This window comes from Capricornis sumatraensis, chromosome 14 (assembly GCF_032405125.1).
Source record: "Capricornis sumatraensis isolate serow.1 chromosome 14, serow.2, whole genome shotgun sequence".
Taxonomy (NCBI): Eukaryota; Metazoa; Chordata; class Mammalia; order Artiodactyla; family Bovidae; genus Capricornis; species Capricornis sumatraensis.
In genome coordinates, this window is record NC_091082.1 from 67,878,741 (window position 1) to 67,895,603 (window position 16,863).

The 16,863-nt window shown below is 38.4% G+C and overlaps 1 protein-coding gene across 1 annotated transcript in view; it reads left to right on the top strand.

Annotated features, from left to right (window-relative positions):
• SOAT1 (sterol O-acyltransferase 1) overlaps window positions 1-16,863 on the top strand; it is a 67,401-nt gene that overhangs the window by 17,185 nt on the left and 33,353 nt on the right. The window contains exon 3 of the mRNA XM_068985697.1: window positions 10,304-10,362. Within this exon, the coding sequence (XP_068841798.1) occupies window positions 10,304-10,362 (59 nt within the window). The remainder of the gene's footprint in view (window positions 1-10,303; window positions 10,363-16,863) is intronic.

Sequence of the window (16,863 nt, forward strand, 5' to 3'; positions counted from 1 at the left end):
TGAGGAGAAGACTGGGAAGGGGCTTTTAAGAAAGCCAGGTAGGAAGGAATGGGTTTCAAAGGCACAGAGTTAAGACTGTACAGTGTTACGTGTGTGGTGTTCTGTTCGCTTTTGGAGAGGATTGTGGGGTGAGAAGGTAGTTCAGAGATGGATTTGTGGTGTTTTTATTTTTCTTTTACGGACAAGAGGACAAAATTGGAAAGGCAGAAGGAAATCAGAGGATAGGGGTTGGAGTCTAACTAACTGTATATGCAGTCATTGACTGACTGCTTACTGGGTTGGTTCGGTTAGTGAATAGGTTGTTCAATAAAGTTCTTGGTGAAAATGAAAAATATGTCTTATTTTTACTTAAAGCCGAACAAACTTCTTGGTCAACCCAGTACCTATATGGATGACTTACAGCTGTCAGACATACTTAGATTTTTTTTTTCTTAGGCAAAACCAAGGAGAGCAGCTGTTAAAGCATTCTTTCACTAAGTTCAGGACGGTATTCGTTTATCTTCTTGCTGATGGTGCTGGCAGCTCTCTGTTGCATATCCTAAAGTAGATTTAGGAACTCCCTGCTATATCTACATCGGCTGGGAATTTTTTAATCTATGACAAACCTTCTAACATTTCTATTAAAAGTTATCTCTGTTGATTTTAAAATAAGATTATATGATATTGTAAAAGTTTAACGGTAATAGGACCAATTCCTCTCATTGCATATATGGGCAGTCCATACAGTTGATACAGGTGTGGTGACAAAAAATAAACCAAAGTTAGCTCTGGTTGAGTAGTGTAGTTCAGGGTTATTTCAGTTATAGGATAGAAATCTGCTTATAGCTTAAAAATTATAGACCAGGTGAGATTGGTACGTCCATTTATTACCTTTGCAGTTTACCTGTAATGTACCTTTAAGATTTCAGTCTGTTGTCCTCATGATGGATTGGGGCTATTTCCTCTTCAGTTGTCCTTGTTGAAGAAGTAAAAACAGTTTGATTTAATGAAGAAACAAATGGCTGAACTGGGCTTATTAATGTTAAAATTTGAAATAATGTATGCTCTTTTTTTAAAAAAATCAAATATTGTAGAAAGTTATAAAGTAATAATTCTTCCCTTAAGTAATCATGTTTTGCTTTTCTGTTTTTTCCTACTTGTGGGATCATACTTAGGATCTTTTCTGCAGTTTGCTTTTTCTAAACTTTTAAATTCAATATATGTAAGTAAAATTGTCTTAAAAGTAGGTAGCATTTCTGTTGCACAGTGAAAATTGCTCAGTCCAGCTTTTTGCAGCCTCATGAACTGTGGCCTGCCAGGTTCCTCTGTCCATGGAATTCTCCAGGCAAGAGTACTGGAATGAGTAGTTTGTTCCTTTCTCCAGAGCATCTTCCTGACCCAGGGATCAGACTGGGTCTCCTGCATTGCTGTTAGGTGCTTTACTGTCTGAGCTACAGAAGGACCCTGTTGCATAAATGCTTAGTAATTTGACTTGTCCCTTTTGGGTGGACATCTGGGTTGCTTCCTTGAATTTAGATTATAAAAAGTGCTGCAGAGAACATCCTTGAAACCATGTCCTTGCTTACTTGTACTTGTAGGATACATTCTTTAAAGTGAAATTGCAGGATCAAAGATTTTTTTCTTTTATAATTAAGATATTACCATCTTTCTTAACAATGGTATACCAGTGTATACTGCTGTCTATATTGTTTCCCTGTACTCTTGTTAATATGTCATGCTAATCTTTTTTTAAGCTTGCTAATTCGAGGGGTGGAAAACAGTATCATATATAGCATAAATTTGTTCTTATGACTTATGAGGCAGAAAACTTTTTCCATATATTTACTATATTTTTTCTTCAAAAGCTCTGTCCATTATTTTTTGCCCATTTATATTCCCTTTCAGATGGCTGTTATTTTTCTTTTGTTTTTGTGAAGAGTTCTTTCTATATTAAGGAAGTTACTCCCTTTGACTATCATGTACTATGACTATTTTTAACTGTTTATCGTTTGACTTTGCTGATCGTGTACGTTTAGTTTTTATGTAATCACATAACTCTTGTATTGCTTTTAGATGTCTTGTCATGCTTAGAAATCATCCAAGATTATGAAAAAGGAAAATGGATGATTTTTTTTTTACCTTTATGGGTTTTTTAAGATTCAAATATTTGATCCGTCTGAGATTTATTTTTAATAAGTGAGCTGGGATCTAATTTTACAGTTTTTTGAAATGGCTACTCAGTTATTTCAACATTATTTATTAAATCTCCTTTTCTGTATAATACTTACACCCTCATTTCTAGTTCAGATTCTGTTTCTCTGCAATAGTGTAGATGTGACTAGTAGAGAATTTTGAAAGGTTTTTTGAGGTCAGTGGAGCAGCAGAGGATTTAGATGGATTATACTTTTTTTTTTTAATCTCCCCTTTTGCTTCTAAGATTGATAAATGATTGGTTCTTCCAATGACTACTCCTAAACCCATCCATCCTATGGACATAGAGATGGCTTTCCCATGATGGTTTTAGATTATGTATATCTGTGTGGAGAGCAAGGTAAAGTTGGGATGAAGGTCTTCTGTGGTATAGTCAATGAGAATTTTTTAGAAAATAACCAGGATTTTAAAATGAGTTTGAACTTCTCTAGGAAGTAAAAACCTGCTAGTCAGTGCCTACGCATTAGCTAATTCTGTACTTTGCCACAAGGATACAAAGAAAACACCAGCTAAAAGAAGTGAAACTTGAAAAATGGTTATTAGTCACTACCTTTTACTCCTTAGTCATCTTTAAGAATTTAGTCACTATGAGTAGCACTTGGTTTTTTAAATTTTAACTAATGAATTTTTAAAAGCTTTTTACTTTGTATTGTGGTAGTTTCAAGTGAACAGGGAAAGGATTCAGCCATATATATGTATGTGTGTGTGTATATATATATATGTATGTGTGTGTGTATATATATACACACACACACGTATCCATTCTCTCCCAAGCACTCCTCCCATTCAGGCCGCCACATAACAGTGAGCCAAGTTCCAAGTGCCACACAGTAGGTCCTTGTTGGTTATCCATTCTAAGTATAGCAGTGTGTACATGTCCATTCCAAACTCCCAAACTATCCCTTCCCCTGATTGAAATTTCCCCCGGCAACCAAAAGTTTGTTCTCTATAAGCTTGTGAGTCGGTTTCTGTTTTGTAAGTAAGTTCATCTGTATCACATTTTAGATTCTACATACAAGTGATATCATAGGATATTTATCTTTCTGACTTAGTATGATAAGCTCTGTGTCCAATCATGTTGCTGCAAATGGAATAATTTCATTCTTTTTTATGACTGATCAGTTTTTTTTTTCCTGATCTCCATGGCTAGAGATCAGAAGATGGGTTTTACTTCAGGCTCATTTATTTACTGGCCATAGGACTGTGGGCAAGATGGTTAGTGTCTTTGAATCTTATTTCTTTGTTTGGAAAATAGACATGAGACACCAACTATCGTTTATTTATTTGTTCATTTTTGGCTGTGCTGGGTCTTGGTTGCTGCACGGGCTTTTCTTTAGTTGCGGTGAGCAGGGGCTACTCTCCAGTTGCCAGGCGAGGGCCTCTCTATACAGTGGCTTCTCTTGTTGCAGCTTCTGGGCTCCAGAGCACAGGTTCAGCAGCCATGGCACATGGGCTCAGGTGCGCCTCTGCACATGGCATCTTCCCAGATCAGAGATCAAACCATGTCTCCTGCATTGACAGATGGATTCTTTACCACTGAGCCACCAGGGAAGCCCCTAGCTATCTTCTTATCTCACTGCTGCTACTGCTAAGTCACTTAAGTCGTGTCTGACTGTGTGCAACCCCATAGATGGCAGCCGACCAGGCTCCCCTGTCCCTGGAATTCTCCAGGCAAGAACACTGGAGTGGGTTGCCATTTCCTTCTCCAATGCATGAAAGTGACAAGTGAAGTTGCTCAGTTGTGTCCGACTCTTAGCAACCCCATGGACTGCAGCTGACCAGGCTCCTCTGTCCATGGGATTTTCCAGGCAAGAGTACTGGAGTGGGGTGCTATTGCCTTCTGCGCTTATCTCACTGGCTTGTTATAAAGAATAAATATGATGAGGTATGACCAATATTTTATAAATATTGAAATTTTGCAGCAAGTTTTATTTTTTTGGTCCTACCACGTGACATGCAGGATATCCATTCCCCAAGCAGGGGATGAACCCAGGGCTTGTCAGTGAAAGTCCAGCGTCCCAGCCACTAGGCCTCCAGGGAACTTCTTGCAGCAAGTTTTAACGAGGATGAGGATTTGGAAATTTGGAGACCATAGTGACTCTAGAAAAGGAGGAGTTAGAAAAACAGGTTGGGGATGAATTACTAGTGAGAAAGTGAAGATGAAAATATAAATCACTTTCCTAGGACATTTATTAAAAAGAAAAGAATAGCATGGTTGGGTCACAAAAGATGAGGTTCATTGGAAAATGAGCTGCCATTTGTTTCCAAAGGGCACTGTTTCCAAAATTTCAGTTATTTTTAATTTTGCCATTATCTCTGTACTGTATTTACTATTATAAAGATCACTGAAAAGTCCTCTTCCTAAGCAGTAAATTCTGTGAAATCATAGGCTTGTTTCAGTTACATATTTGTTTCTAAAATGTTAAGTAAACATGTACTACTTGACAAAAATTCACAGATTTGATGTTGAGTACCATTGATGACATCCATATCATAATTTCAGCAAAATTTTAAAGACTACATTGGCTCTGAGTGTAATGTGGGTGATATAAATTACTCAATGTGTTGAATGATTTGAACAGTTTCTCAAAAGACATATATAGGATCAAGGCAATAGTTTAAAGGGTTAGTCTTGAAAAAGAGATGGGCTACCCCTTTCTCTGACACAGGAGTAGTGGAGAAGAGGATTAAAGATAGTGAACATTAAAATACAAGACATTTTAGGAGTTGGTACCTAAAATGATCAGTTGAAGGTAAGGCTACCTGGTAAGGTTGGGACTTGAAAAAGGTGGAAAATGTTTGGATCTATGCTTGTGATGAATGTTACAGAAATTCATCTAGAGGCAAAGACAGATACTATATTTTTTATGGCAGGCCTGGTTAAGACTTGACAGCATCAGTTTATATAGTGGGCCTATGTTCTATATTATTTCTGTAAGGTGTGGCAATTCAAAATCAGAAAAAGCAGATAGGCAATATCTGGGATTGGGATATGGCTTGGCAGGTCCAGGAAAGTGGTGCTGCTGATGGGGAAAGGATGGAAATAATGACAGAGGGTTAGTAACTCTCGGCTGGGTAAGAAAACTGGGAAAGCAAAAGAGTAATTTCCATCAGAAGAAAACCTGTTTCCTTACATTTCTTTTTAGAGCAATGAAGTCTTTTCTAGAAATTGTCCAACCAACTTCTCAGGTCTCGTTGGCCAGAACTAGGTTATAAATTATGCTATCTGCCCTTTGCCTCTTTATTCTTTTCTACCCTGCTTAGAGTCCATAGCGTCAGCCCCCCAGGGCACAATCCAGTGGCTCCCGTGCCCTCTTGTTTCTGGTAGGGTTTGGTCATGGCTGGGTTGGACAGCCCTGATAGGAGATCCAAGGGCAGAGAGTAAGGAGTGTTTTTGTCATGTCAGTTTCCTTTGGGCTGGGTAACCATCACTTCTGTTCAGTTCTTTCCAAAGTGTTCTCTTTGACTTTCCTTGGCTTTTCAGGATAGTAACAGCTTCCTGGTTGTGTGTTACTAGCCCTAAAATCTACATCATCTTTTGTTGTTTTTCTTAAATTTGTTGACACATTTATTAAAAAGTTCCTTCTAAACTCTTTTCAGTAACTGTAAGTGGGCCATCTCTAACTGAGTGCTCATGCCCATTCTTGAATCATCTGGCAAGGGGAACGAGACACATGCCCTTGTGAGGGAAGCACCAACCTTGTTCACCATAGTCACATGGGATTATCAGAAGTAACTGTGCGTGTATGTCAGCCAGACTTAGAGTAAATTTAGCCATCTAGAACAGAAGTAGTCAGACACAACCACTTTCATTCATTTATGCCTGTAGTGCTTCTGGACCATATGGCCCCCAAAGCCTCTCTGGCCCATTACAGAAGAAAATTGCTGATACCTGATCGAGGACTATACTGTTCAGTATGGTCCGGTTGAACACTTGAACTGTTGCTAGTCAGAACTGATTTAATATAGTTGTAAAATACATACCACATTTCAGACTCACTTGCATCTGTTTTACTTTTTCATGTGGCTCCTAGGACATTTTAAAGTACATATGTGGTTCACATTTATATATCTGTTGGACAGCTTTGATCTAGAAAGTAACTGGTAACCTAGAAAGTAAGGAATTAAAAGCTGCCCTTTAGCAAAAGCCTCTATTAAATACAGTAGGGCTTTCTAGGTGGTACAAGTGATAAAGAACCCACCTGCCAGTGCGGGAGACGTAAGTACAGTATTGTAAAGCTGAGAGAGCTTGGCACCTAGAGGCATTTGACTCACGGTCGAGTTCCAGAAGACCCAAGTCCTTACAAGTCTTCATGCTGTTTCCATTGCCTGACATAATCTTTCCTAGTACCTGTTCACTGTGGTTTTTCCTTATCATTTGAGACTCAGTTCAAAGATCAAATATTGACTTCCTCTGCAAAAGCTCGCTCCACCCTGATGATTCCACAGCCCTTCTGTATATTGTAATTATCTATGTTTGCATATTTCTCCTGAGATCCTAAAGGAGGGGGCAGTTGAAATACATGCCTAGTACCCTGTATGTATTAGGTTCTCAGAGGGTTTTTACATCGTGAGTGAATATATAATTGAATGAACAATGAGTTACTAATTTAATAAGTTTGGTTATTTGTCTTTTCCTTCTGGGTAACACTGGCAATAAATTTGGCCTAGTAGTATGAGTATAGGATTTTACAGGAGTCAGATTTAGTGAAAAGTAGTGAAGAAGCAGCCCAGGTAGAAAAGAATAATTTTCTGGAGCTGTTTAGTGTAGGCTCCGTTGCTCTCATTTCCATTTTACTATCAATGAAAGTATTATAATAGCACGGTACAATAAGTGATCTTTTATTTAACATAAAGATTATGTATAGTACAATCTCTTTCTCTTTTTAAAGGTGCTAATTTTAGGAAGGTCTTCATCAAAACTGGTTCAGATTAGATTTTTGATACTTCAGGGAGTGCGTTTTTAAATATTCAGTTCAGTGTCATAGATTCTACAAGTGTGAGGTAGTGTTAATGAAGATAAATGTTGCAAGCCTGACTTCTTAGAAATCAGTAGGTTAGGAAAAAAAAATCGAGAGTAGTTTCTTTAAGGATTTATCTTTGGGTCTACTAGTAGGTATTAACAGTTAATGATCAGTTAACAGTGATATTAATGATTTAGACAGATATTTCAGACACTGCAAGACACTCAGTCCTTGTTTATCACTACTTCAGAGTCAACATTTTAGAAATTTAGAAACCTTGAGTTTACTCAGGTGGTTGGTTGTCTATATATAGGTCTTTAAATCATTGGATATTTGCTTTTATGGCATTATTCTTTTGATTTTTATGACATTTAAGTTTCGGTGGATAGCAGGAAAGTAATTTTCTTCTGAATGTTATATGAGGTTAATTTTAAGGTGAAAGAAAATGAATTTAAAATTTTTCTCTGACTTTATATAACTTTACTGTCACTTGGAGTAGGGTCTTCAGAGATTCTAGTCTAACTGGGAAAAACTTTCCCAGCTTTCCAATCTCTTGACTCATCAAAACCAATTTGAAATGGTGGTGATGTTATTTATGGATAGACACATTCCTTTTGGAAGTGATGCACAGTAGTGAGCATTAATCTTTGGTGTCTTCCTCCTCATCTCCCTGTGGTCATTAGTTGAAGGGAAGAAGCTTCTGTGTTCATTTATTTATGAATCCATGCTCTGATCATAAATAGTAGAGAGCTGCTGCTGCTGCTGCCAAGTCGGTTCAGTCCTGTCCAACTCTGTGCGACGCCATAGACAGCAGCCCACCAGGGCCCCCCATCCCTGGGATTCTCCAGGCAAGAACACTGGAGTGGGTTGCCATTTCCTCTCCAGTGCATGAAAATGAAAAGTGAAAGTGAAGTCACTCAGTCGTGTCCGACTCTTCGCGACCCCATGGACTGCAGCCTACCAGGCTCCTCCATCCATGGGATTTTCCAGGCAAGAGTTCTGGAGTGGGGTGCCATTGCCTTCTCCGAGTAGAGAGCTAAATAAAAGTATTTTTTACAACTGATAGAAAAATCAAGTGGATATTTGTTTCACCTTCATATTGCTTACCTAATAAGGTACCAATTTGAGAATATCTTCAAAACGCATCTGTCCACTCCCAGTGCCTTTTTTTTTGACTTATGGCAGTATTAATTTCTTGTCAGGATTTATTGCATTTCACTTCTGTGATCCTTTCTTTCTCTCCTGCCAGAGACTGGACTTTTCTAATATCAGATCAGTTACTCTTTTGCGTAAAAAATTCTTAATTTCCTCAAAGCTGTTATGATACAGACCATTCACAGTATGACCTCCAGCCTCCTTCCCAGTTATAAATTCCACCATTATCAACAATTAAAGATATTACTGCACTGCCTTCTGGCTTCTTCTGTTGTTGGAATTGATGAGTCAATACTCAGCATAATTGCAGTTCTCTTGAAGGTGATATTTTCTTTCTTGGTGCTTTCAAGGGCCTTTTGTAGTTTGCTTTAAAATATACCTCTCTGTAAAAGATAAATAAAAAAAAAAAACCCTCTGTATTATACAGTTTTACTATCATATATCTTTACCCAGCTTGGGATTCTTTGATCTTTCTTTGAGGACTGGCATTTTTTAACACTTCTGGAAAGTTTTCAGCCATTATTGCTTCAAGTTTTTTCTCTCATTTTAGGGCTTTTATTAGATATATTTTGGACCTTCACATTCTCCATGGCTTTTTTTCCAAGTTGATTATTGTGAAAAGATACAGATAAATAGAGGATTAAATAAGTTTTATTTCAGACATAAAAATAGAATAGTAGACCAGTAAAATTGATGTAGAATACTATGTAAGACATGCAGATATTAACAATATAATAAATGAAAACAGTGTGCATAATGACTCCATTTTTATAATATGTAATTTACAATATTTAATATTACTATTTGATATTTACCAAAGTAAAAGAGCAGATGATATTTACCAAAATATTAGGCTGTGGGTGATTTTGTTAGATTTTTTCGGGGGCAGGGGGTTTGGATTTTTAAATTTTTTCTATAAATGGGAACAGGGAGTCTGTTCTCATTTCTCTTGTGTATTTACCTAGGAGGTAGAATTTCTGGCTCATACGGTAATAACTCAGTGTTTACTTTTTGAGGAAGTTCCAGAGTTTTTCAAAAACACCACATTCTCAGCAGCAGTGTGGGAGGGTTTTAATTTCTCCATATCCTGGTCAAAAGTTTTCCTCCTCACTTAAACTATTTTATTTGTACCAAGTGGTTCCATTCTTACATTTTTATAAGTATGTAGTAACACTTCTCTAATTGTATAATGAAACAGTTGTCACATCCAGTCCCTGAAATAGCTAGCACTCTTCTCAAAATTTTGTGCTGGTACAGCTCTTTCTAGCTTTACTGAAATAATTGACACAACATTGTATAAACTTTAAGTGTACAGTGACCAGCACTTACAGCCATCCTACTGGGTGTAAAGCAATATTTGTTTGTGGTTTTGATTTGCATTTTCTTGATGGCAGTGATGTTGAGCATCTTTTCAAATGGTATCAACCATTTGTGTATCTTTTGGAGACATGTCTGTTCAGACACTTAGATTGGACCATTTGTCTTTTCCATTGAGTTGTATGAGTTGTTTACGTGTTCTGTATGTGGGTTCCTGATCAGATTTGCAAGTATTTCCCCTCTTTTGTGTCTTTTAACTTTCTTGATAATATCCCTTGGAGTAGAAAAGATTTTCAAAAAATTTTGGTGAAATCCAACTTATCTGATTTTTCTATTGTTGCTTGTACATTTTACTAGTCATAGTTACAGGATCCATTCAGATAATCTAATTTCCTGTTATTGTCAGAATTGGATCTTGTAGCATCTTATGATTAATACAGTTGTAAGCATGGTATGTACCTATAGTAGTGGGTTTTTTTTTCAGCTTACCATTTTTATGTATAAATTTCCTTCTATTTATATTGCCAATGCTTCCTTTTTAAAAGTTGTGTTATGTTTTGTGGTTTCACCAAAGTTTGTACTTGTCATGTTTTGCTTGTTTTTTAAGTTCATGGTTTAAATAATGCTGATGGGTAGCTCTCCCATCTACTTAAAAATTACATTTTTTCTTTATTTAGGTCGGGTTGATTTAAAACAGTTGATATCAAAGAAGATACAGTTGACGGCAGAGGCAGAGGTAAGTAATTCTCTCTTCCAGAAACAAAAATGTAGAGTTTTAGAGTAAACGGTTTTATTCAGTGCAGTTTTTAATGCTAAACTGTTTAAATAACTATTTACTTTTCTTATCAGTTGACATTATCCTGTGATGAACAGGATATGCAGACGACACCACCCTTATGGCAGAAAGTGAAGAGGAACTAAAAAGCCTCTTGATGAAAGTTAAAGAGGAGAGTGAAAAAGTTGGCTTAAAGCTCAACATTCAGAAAACGAAGATCATGGCATCTGGTCCCATCACTTCATGGGAAATAGATGGGGAAACAGTGTCAGACTTTATTTTTGGGGACTCCAAAATCACTGCAGATGGTGACTGTAGCCATGAAATTAAAAGACGCTTACTCCTTGGAAGGAAAGTTATGACCAACCTAGATAGCGTATTTAAGAGCAGAGACGTTACTTTGCCAACAAAGGTCCGTCTAGTCAAGGCTATGGTTTTTCCAGTGGTCCAGTCTCATGGATGTGAGAGTTGGACTGTGAAGAAAGCTGAGCGCCGAAGAATTGATGCTTTTGAATTGTGGTGTTGGAGAAGCCTCCTGAGAGTCCCTTGGACTGCAAGGAGATCCAACCAGTCTATCCTAAAGGAGATCAGTCCTGGGTGTTCATTGGAAGGACTGGTGCTCAAGCTGAAACTCCAGTACTTTGGCCACTACATGCAAAGAGTTGACTCATTGGAAAAGACCCTGATGCTGGGAAGGCTTGGGGGCAGGAAGAGAAGGGGATAACAGAGTATGAGACGGCTGGATGGCATTACTGACTCGATGGACATGGGTTTGGCTAGACTCCAGGAGTTGGTGATGGACAGGGAGGCCTGGCGTGCTGCGACTCATGGGGTTGCAAAAAGTCAGACACGACTGAGCGACTGAACTGAACTGTGATGAACAGGAAAATAAGATCTACCATCTTGCCATTCTGCCTAAGAACCAGAGTATCACTTTTTTCCTCTGCTGTCATACATCTTTCACCAGTAAAACTCAGTTTTAGTGAACATGGTACAGTTGATGCTTGTATAAGTGCTTGTGTAGGTACTTTATAAAAGTATCTGTCATGGTTTATAGTGAATAATGGGCCTTCAATAAACATTGAATCTGAAACTATAGATTCCCTGTTAGGGATACAGAACATATAGAAATAATCAATTTGCAAAAAACATTAAGAGATTTCAGGGAATGCCTTAGTCATGCAGTGGTTAGGACTCAATGCTTTTGCTGCTGTGGCCTAGGTTCAATCCCTGGTCAGGGAACTAAGATTCTGCAAACTGCTCTGTACAACCAAGAAATAAGTAAGTAAACAAAGACCTTTCAGGCAAGGGAAACAGTTCTACAAGTTTGAATGCACCAGCACCTTCAGGAAATCTGGAGAACAAAGAACACTTAAAAAAAATGAAGGACTTCTCTGGTGGTACAGTGGGTAAGAATCTGCCTCCCAGTGCAGAGGACATGGGTTCAGTCCCTGATCCAGGAAGATTCCACATGTTTCAGAGCAACTAAGCCCATGCACCTCAACTATTAAGCCCATGTGTTGCAACTACTGAAGCCTGTGAGCCTGGAGCCTCTGCTCTGCAATGATGAGTAGCCCCTGCTCATGGGAACTAGAAAAAGCCTGCATATACTAACAATAATCCAGTGCAGCCGAAAATAGTAAATTAATTCATTAAAAAAATCAACTACTATGTGTGCCTGAATGTAAGTTGGCTTCAAATGCAAGGCAGACAGACTCCCTATCTCCCAGTAAGAAGATTACTTCCAAAATTGATTAACCAACCTGAATATATAAATGTCCAGTGATGTAGATGAAATAGCCCTGTTTTCATTTATTAATTAGTCACATGTGCATGCATGCATATACACATTTATATTGTTGTTTAGTTGCTAAATTGTGTCTTTGTGATCCCGTGAACTATACCCTGCCGCTTCCTCTGTCCATAGGGTTTCCCAGTCAGGAATACTAGAGTGAGTTGCCATTCCCTACTCCAGGGGATCTTCCCAACCCAGCAATCAAACTCCTGTCTCCTACACTGGCAGGTAGATTCTCTACCACTGAGCCACTCGGGAAGCCCCCTAAAAGGGGGGTCTGCCTTGTATTTGAAGTCAGCTTGCATGCATGTGAGCTTCCCTGGTGGCTCAGCCAGTGAAGAATCTGCTTGTAGTTCAGGAGACCCAGTTTGATCCCTGGATTGGGAAGGTCCCCTGGAGAAGGAAATGGCTACCCACCCCAGTATTCTTGCCTGGAAAATTCCATGGACAGAAACTGACTGGCTATAGTGCATAGGGTCGCAAAAAGTCAGACACGACTGAGCAACTAACACTTTAACGTTTTTCACTTATGTGCATTTATATAGAATACTTTAAATTTAGATATTTTTATCTTGTTTTGTCAAACAGTATATGTAAGATAAAACCAGATATGTAAGATAAGCAGGGCATAGCTTGAGCAGAGGTATGGAGGTAAGCAACTTAAACTGTATCTTGGAAATGACACTTGATTGACATCTGTGCCCCTGGTGGGATATGATAAGAAAATAAAATTTGGGCTATATTGTAAGGCATTTTTTTCCTCTGCCTTCATGTCCTTATTCATGAAGCTCTGCGTGAAATTTTCTTTAACTTCCTACCTTCACCAATCAAAATCCTATATATTCTTCAAATTCTCACTCAAATGCAGGTGCTTCTGAAGTTTTCTGAAACCCCAGCTTGAAATGTTATCCGTCCTACTTTATACGTCTAAGTTCTTAGTTTATGCCCTTAGCATATACTCTGTAATTGTTATACACTGTTTTGTTCTGAATGAGTCACCAAAATTCCTCTGGTGAACTTGCAGGCAGTTTAACTTAGGAGTGTTTTGATTGGCAATTTGATATCAAATGAGATTGAACATCTTGCCATTATTAACGAATTGGAGTGTTTTTGAGGGAGATGTATTAGGAATGCTATACTGATATCAAAGTTGAAGAAACTATTGAGTTTGAAGATGAGACCACATTGGAAGCTCCTGTAATATTTGTAATAGTCTAGTGACTAAACAGGGGCAGGGAGGAGAAGGGAATCCATTTAGAAGTCCTGTTGTGTGCTAGGCCTTAAACTAGGTGTTTTATATATGTAACCTTATTTACTTAAATTCTCCCTTTCATAGCAATAATGTCTAACTGGTTATATTTTTTTGTTGTTTTCTTTTATTGGTTACACTTACTAATGTGAAATGACCTTTGAGATGGCAGGTATGTGAATATTTTTCAGAGCCATGAAATTTACTTGTTCTTTTCCCTTGTGGGTCTTAGAAATAATTTTAAAGATAAATGAAAATAAACAGTCTTTCTAGTCATTTGTTATTTGGTGTCATGTTCCAATCCAGTTGGCACACTTTTCCCTTAATGTTTAAAGTGAGAACACTGGACTAGTTATCTACAAGCTCCCCTTCAGGTCTAAGAGTATGTATCATGTCTGTGTAGCTAACTTAAACTTTTGCTTCTAATTCTCTACTTCCTATTGTAAACAGAGTAGATAATCTATAGATTGTATTGGGCAACTCTTTCAGCTCCATGTAACTAGAGTTGTCAGATATGAATACAGTACACTTGGTTAAATTTGAGTTTCAGACAAACAATAGATAGTTTGTTAATCATCATGCAATATTTGAGACATAACCTAGTCCCAAAGTTAGTTGTTTATCAAATTCACATTTGTTCTTGTTGCTTAGTTGCTAAGTTGTGTCTGACTCTTTTGTAACCCCAAGGACTGTAGCCAGGCTCCTCTGTCCGTGAGATTTCCCAGGCAAGAATACTGGAGTGGGTTGCTATTTCCTTCTTCAGGGGATCTTCCCAACCCAGGAATTGAACTTGTAAAGATGTTAAGAAGATTGTCAAGCAAACTCTTTAGTCCTAAGGGAAGAGAAATGAGAGAGATGATGGCATTAGTGGGTTGAACTGATTGAATTTCTTAAAGTCACTTCTAGATCTAAATGCTGTCATAAAAAACTGAAATACTCAATTTAAAAAAATCTGGTGCTAGTGGGATCATACGGCATTGTGTAACTCTCAGTCATGACCTTTTAAAAGCCTTGTAATTGTGTTGTAACAACCCTTTAAAGATCTTGTAACAGTCCAGTTCAGTTTAGTCACTCATTCATGTCCAACTCTTTGCAACCCCATGGACTGCAGCACGCCAGGCCTCCCTGCCCATCACCAACTCCAGGAGTTTACTCAAACTGATGTCCATTGAGTCGATGATGTCTTCCAACCATCTCATCCTCTGTTGTCCCCTTCTCCTCCCACTTTCAATCTTTCCCAGCATCAGGGTCTTTTCAGATGAGTTGGCTCTTTGCATCAGGTGGCCAAAGTGTTGGAGTTTCAGCTTCAACATCAGTTCTTCCAGTGAATACCTAGGACTGATCTCCTTTAGGATCGACTGGTTGGATCTCCTTGCAGTCCAAGGGACTCTGAAGAGTCTTCTCCAATACCACAGTTAAAAAGCATCAATTCTTTGGTGCTCAGCTTTTTTACAGTCGAACTCTCACATCCATACATGACCAATGGAAAAACCATAGCCTTGACTAGACGGGTCTTTGTTGGAACAGTCCAAGGGAGATTCAAATGATTAGATTAGAACTACATTCTCTGCAGTAATAGAGAAATTAGCTATCTTTAACATTGTTTGTTTTTTTTTCTCTTGGTTGCAAATAACAAAAACCTACTTTGCCTTATTTAAGTATAAGAGAAAGTATATTTGAAGGATTAATGTATGTCATACAGTCCTAGGAGAAGTTGAACACTCAGACTTTGGAAAGGGTGTTTAAAGGCAAGAGTTCAGCTACTTCTGAATTTTTCAGTTAATAAGGTTTCCAGTCAAACTTTCTAAGCTTTTTAAGTTTCAGGTCTATGAGTGAGAGAATTGAAGTTTGTTCAGAAGGCCAGGGCCATATGGCACCACCCTAACCTAGACTTGGGGTGCCTGTTCTCACATTTGAGGACAAATTCCAGAGGAAATTGAGTATATTGAGAAGAGAAAAGAGGATATCTTTACTATTGATATTTGTAGAACTTTTATCAATGTACATGATTTTATAGGGGAAATGTTAGGTCTAATGTGAAAATTGGAAGGGATGAAAACTTACTTTCTATTTCCACTTCTTAAAAATATACATTTATGTTTTGCTTGTTTCTCGTATACCATTTCTAATCTTATTTTTCACATCAGTATCTAATGCAGCTGCCTGGCCATTAAAGGAGCAATCCATAATGAATATGACTGAAATGGAATGTGTACAGATGAGTACTCCTCTTCACACTTTGATTTGTTTGAGTAAACTAAAGAAGTTTTTGGATAGTCCCAGTTTATTGATTTGTTGGCAGACTGCTAGAAAGACAGGTCTAAGTGTTTTCTGCCTAGAAATTGATTGATCATTTGTGTAAGTTGAGGTTAGCTTGTACTGTAAGAGTAACACAGTTCAGTTCAGTTCAGTCGCTCAGTCGTGTCCGACTCTGCGACCCCATGAGTCGCAGCACGCCAGGCCACCCTGTCCATCACCAGCTTCCAGAGTTCACTCAGACTCACGTCCGTCGAGTGAGTGATGCCATCTAGCCATCTCATCCTCTGTCGTCCCCTTCTCCTCCTGCCCCCAATCCCTCCCAGCATCAGAGTCTTTTCCAATGAGTCAACTCTTCACATGAGGTGGCCAAAGTATTGGAGTTTCAGCTTTAGCATCATTCCTTCCAAAGAACACCCAAGGCTGATCTCCTTCAGAATGGACTGGTTGGATCTCCTTGCAGTCCCAGGGACTCTCAAGAGTCTTCTCCAACACCACAGTTCAAAAGCATCAATTCTTCGGCGCTCAGCTTTCTTCACAGTCCAACTCTCACATCCATACATGACCACAGGAAAAACCATAGCCTTGACTAGACGGACCTTAGTCGGCAAAGTAATGTCTCTGCTTTTGCATATACTATCTAGGTTGGTCATAACTTTTCTTCCAAGGAGTAAGCGTCTTTTAATTTCATGGCTGCAGTCACCATCTGCAGTGATTTTGGAGCCCAAAAAAATAAAGTCTGACACTGTTTCCACTGTTTCCCCATCTATTTCCCATGAAGTGATGGGACCAGATGCCATGATCTTCGTTTTCTGAATGTTGAGCTTTAAGCCAACTTTTTCACTCTCCTCTTTCACTTTCATCAAGAGGCTTTTTAGCTCCTCTTCACTTTCTGCCATAAGGGTGGTGTCATCTGCATATCTGAGGTTATTGATATTTCTCCCGGCAATCTTGATTCCAGTCCAGCGTTTCTCATGATGTACTCTGCATATAAGTTAAATAAGCAGGGTGACAGTATACAGCCTTGACGTACTCGTTTTCCTATTTGGAACCAGTCTGTTGTTCCATGTCCAGTTCTACCTGTTTCTTCCTCACCTGCACATAGGTTTCTCAAGAGGCAGGTCAGGTGATCTGGTATTCCCATCTCTCGAAGAATTTTCCA